Genomic DNA, 1,208 nt, shown 5'->3' with positions numbered 1-1,208 from the left:
GGACAATTTAGGTAATATATTGTAGCATCTCTGGTTTCTGATTGCTTTCCCCTTGCTGCCAACATTTGTCATTGCTGATTTTTGTTGGTTTGTTTAATAACTTGTATAAAGTAAATCTGTGAAATGTTTGTCTTGTTCTGTAACATGTGGGAACTAACATCTCTGCTCAGTTTATTATTATTGTTGTTACTATTTTTATTTTGAAGGCTGGATTCCTAGGAGTCACCCCTTATATCAGCCAGTGATTGCTCCATGAAATGCTCAAATACATAGAGCTAATAAGATTTTTCCCTTCTACTGACAGGTCTATATGTAGATTGGGGAATATATTCAAAGTATTGGCTATTTTCAAGTTTGTCCCAGTTTGAATGTTCTCTTGATACTTCCTATGTCTCTAACCAGGCATGAGTAGATAGCGTGGGCTCTCTCTAGTCTGTGCTATGCAGCTTCTGTCCAGCCAGGAATACGTGGAGAGTTTATCAAGCTCGTTGTGGCTGGCTCTTCTTCAAGATCTCTCTCTTAAGTCTCTTCCTAATCTGCCAATCTGCTTGCTCCAGTTGGAACTGTATCCTCACAATTGCCTGGATAGCTTCAGGGTTTTACCTTTCACTTCTGGGCATAGATTTTCTGCTTTCCATTCCAAATCAGCTCACCAGTCTCTGTCAACATAGCAGTTAGTTTTCATGGTCTATTTCACCCTTGTAGAACCACTACACTGACTTAACTGGTGGAGGAGGAAGAGTAATGGGAGCAGGACCAGGAGAGAGTGCCTCAGTCTTCCAACATCCTTACTCAAGTTCAGTAGATTTTCTTGAACAAATACTTCTCAGTTTATTGTATGCCTTTAGTCAGTTAACAATCATTTAATATGATTGTTTTGAACAGTCTTTTTCCAGCTATATATTTGTTTTTACAGAGGACTGACTGCCAAACTCCTTACCTCATCATGCTGAAGGTAGAATCCTTTGTTTCTTTTTGGTGGTTTTTGAAATGTTTATGTGCCCGCTAAATCTATTAAAAAAATGTTTATGTGGATTTTTTCATATAAGAACAAGCAAAATATTGCATAGAAAGCGTATGATTTTAAATTTGTTTTCTAAGATACTACCATTACAATTAAACAGAAATTTAATCTTTTTATTGTTGCAGACTTCAGGTTCCACCTATAAAGACAGGAATGAGGAATACAAAAGACAATTCACACATCT

The 1,208-nt window shown here is 37.0% G+C and overlaps 1 protein-coding gene across 1 annotated transcript in view; it reads left to right on the top strand.

Annotated features, from left to right (window-relative positions):
- The window catches only part of GRAMD1C (GRAM domain containing 1C), a 143,495-nt gene that overhangs the window by 33,597 nt on the left and 108,690 nt on the right, over positions 1–1,208 (top strand). Inside the window, 1 exon segment of the mRNA XM_012652215.1 lies at positions 1,150–1,208. This exon segment is cut by the window's right edge and continues 14 nt beyond it. Coding sequence (XP_012507669.1) covers positions 1,150–1,208 — 59 coding nt within the window.

Source organism: Propithecus coquereli, unplaced genomic scaffold, assembly GCF_000956105.1.
Source record: "Propithecus coquereli isolate 6110/MARCELLA unplaced genomic scaffold, Pcoq_1.0 Scaffold386, whole genome shotgun sequence".
NCBI classification, from domain to species: Eukaryota; Metazoa; Chordata; class Mammalia; order Primates; family Indriidae; genus Propithecus; species Propithecus coquereli.
This window is presented reverse-complemented; position numbering and strand designations above follow the sequence as displayed.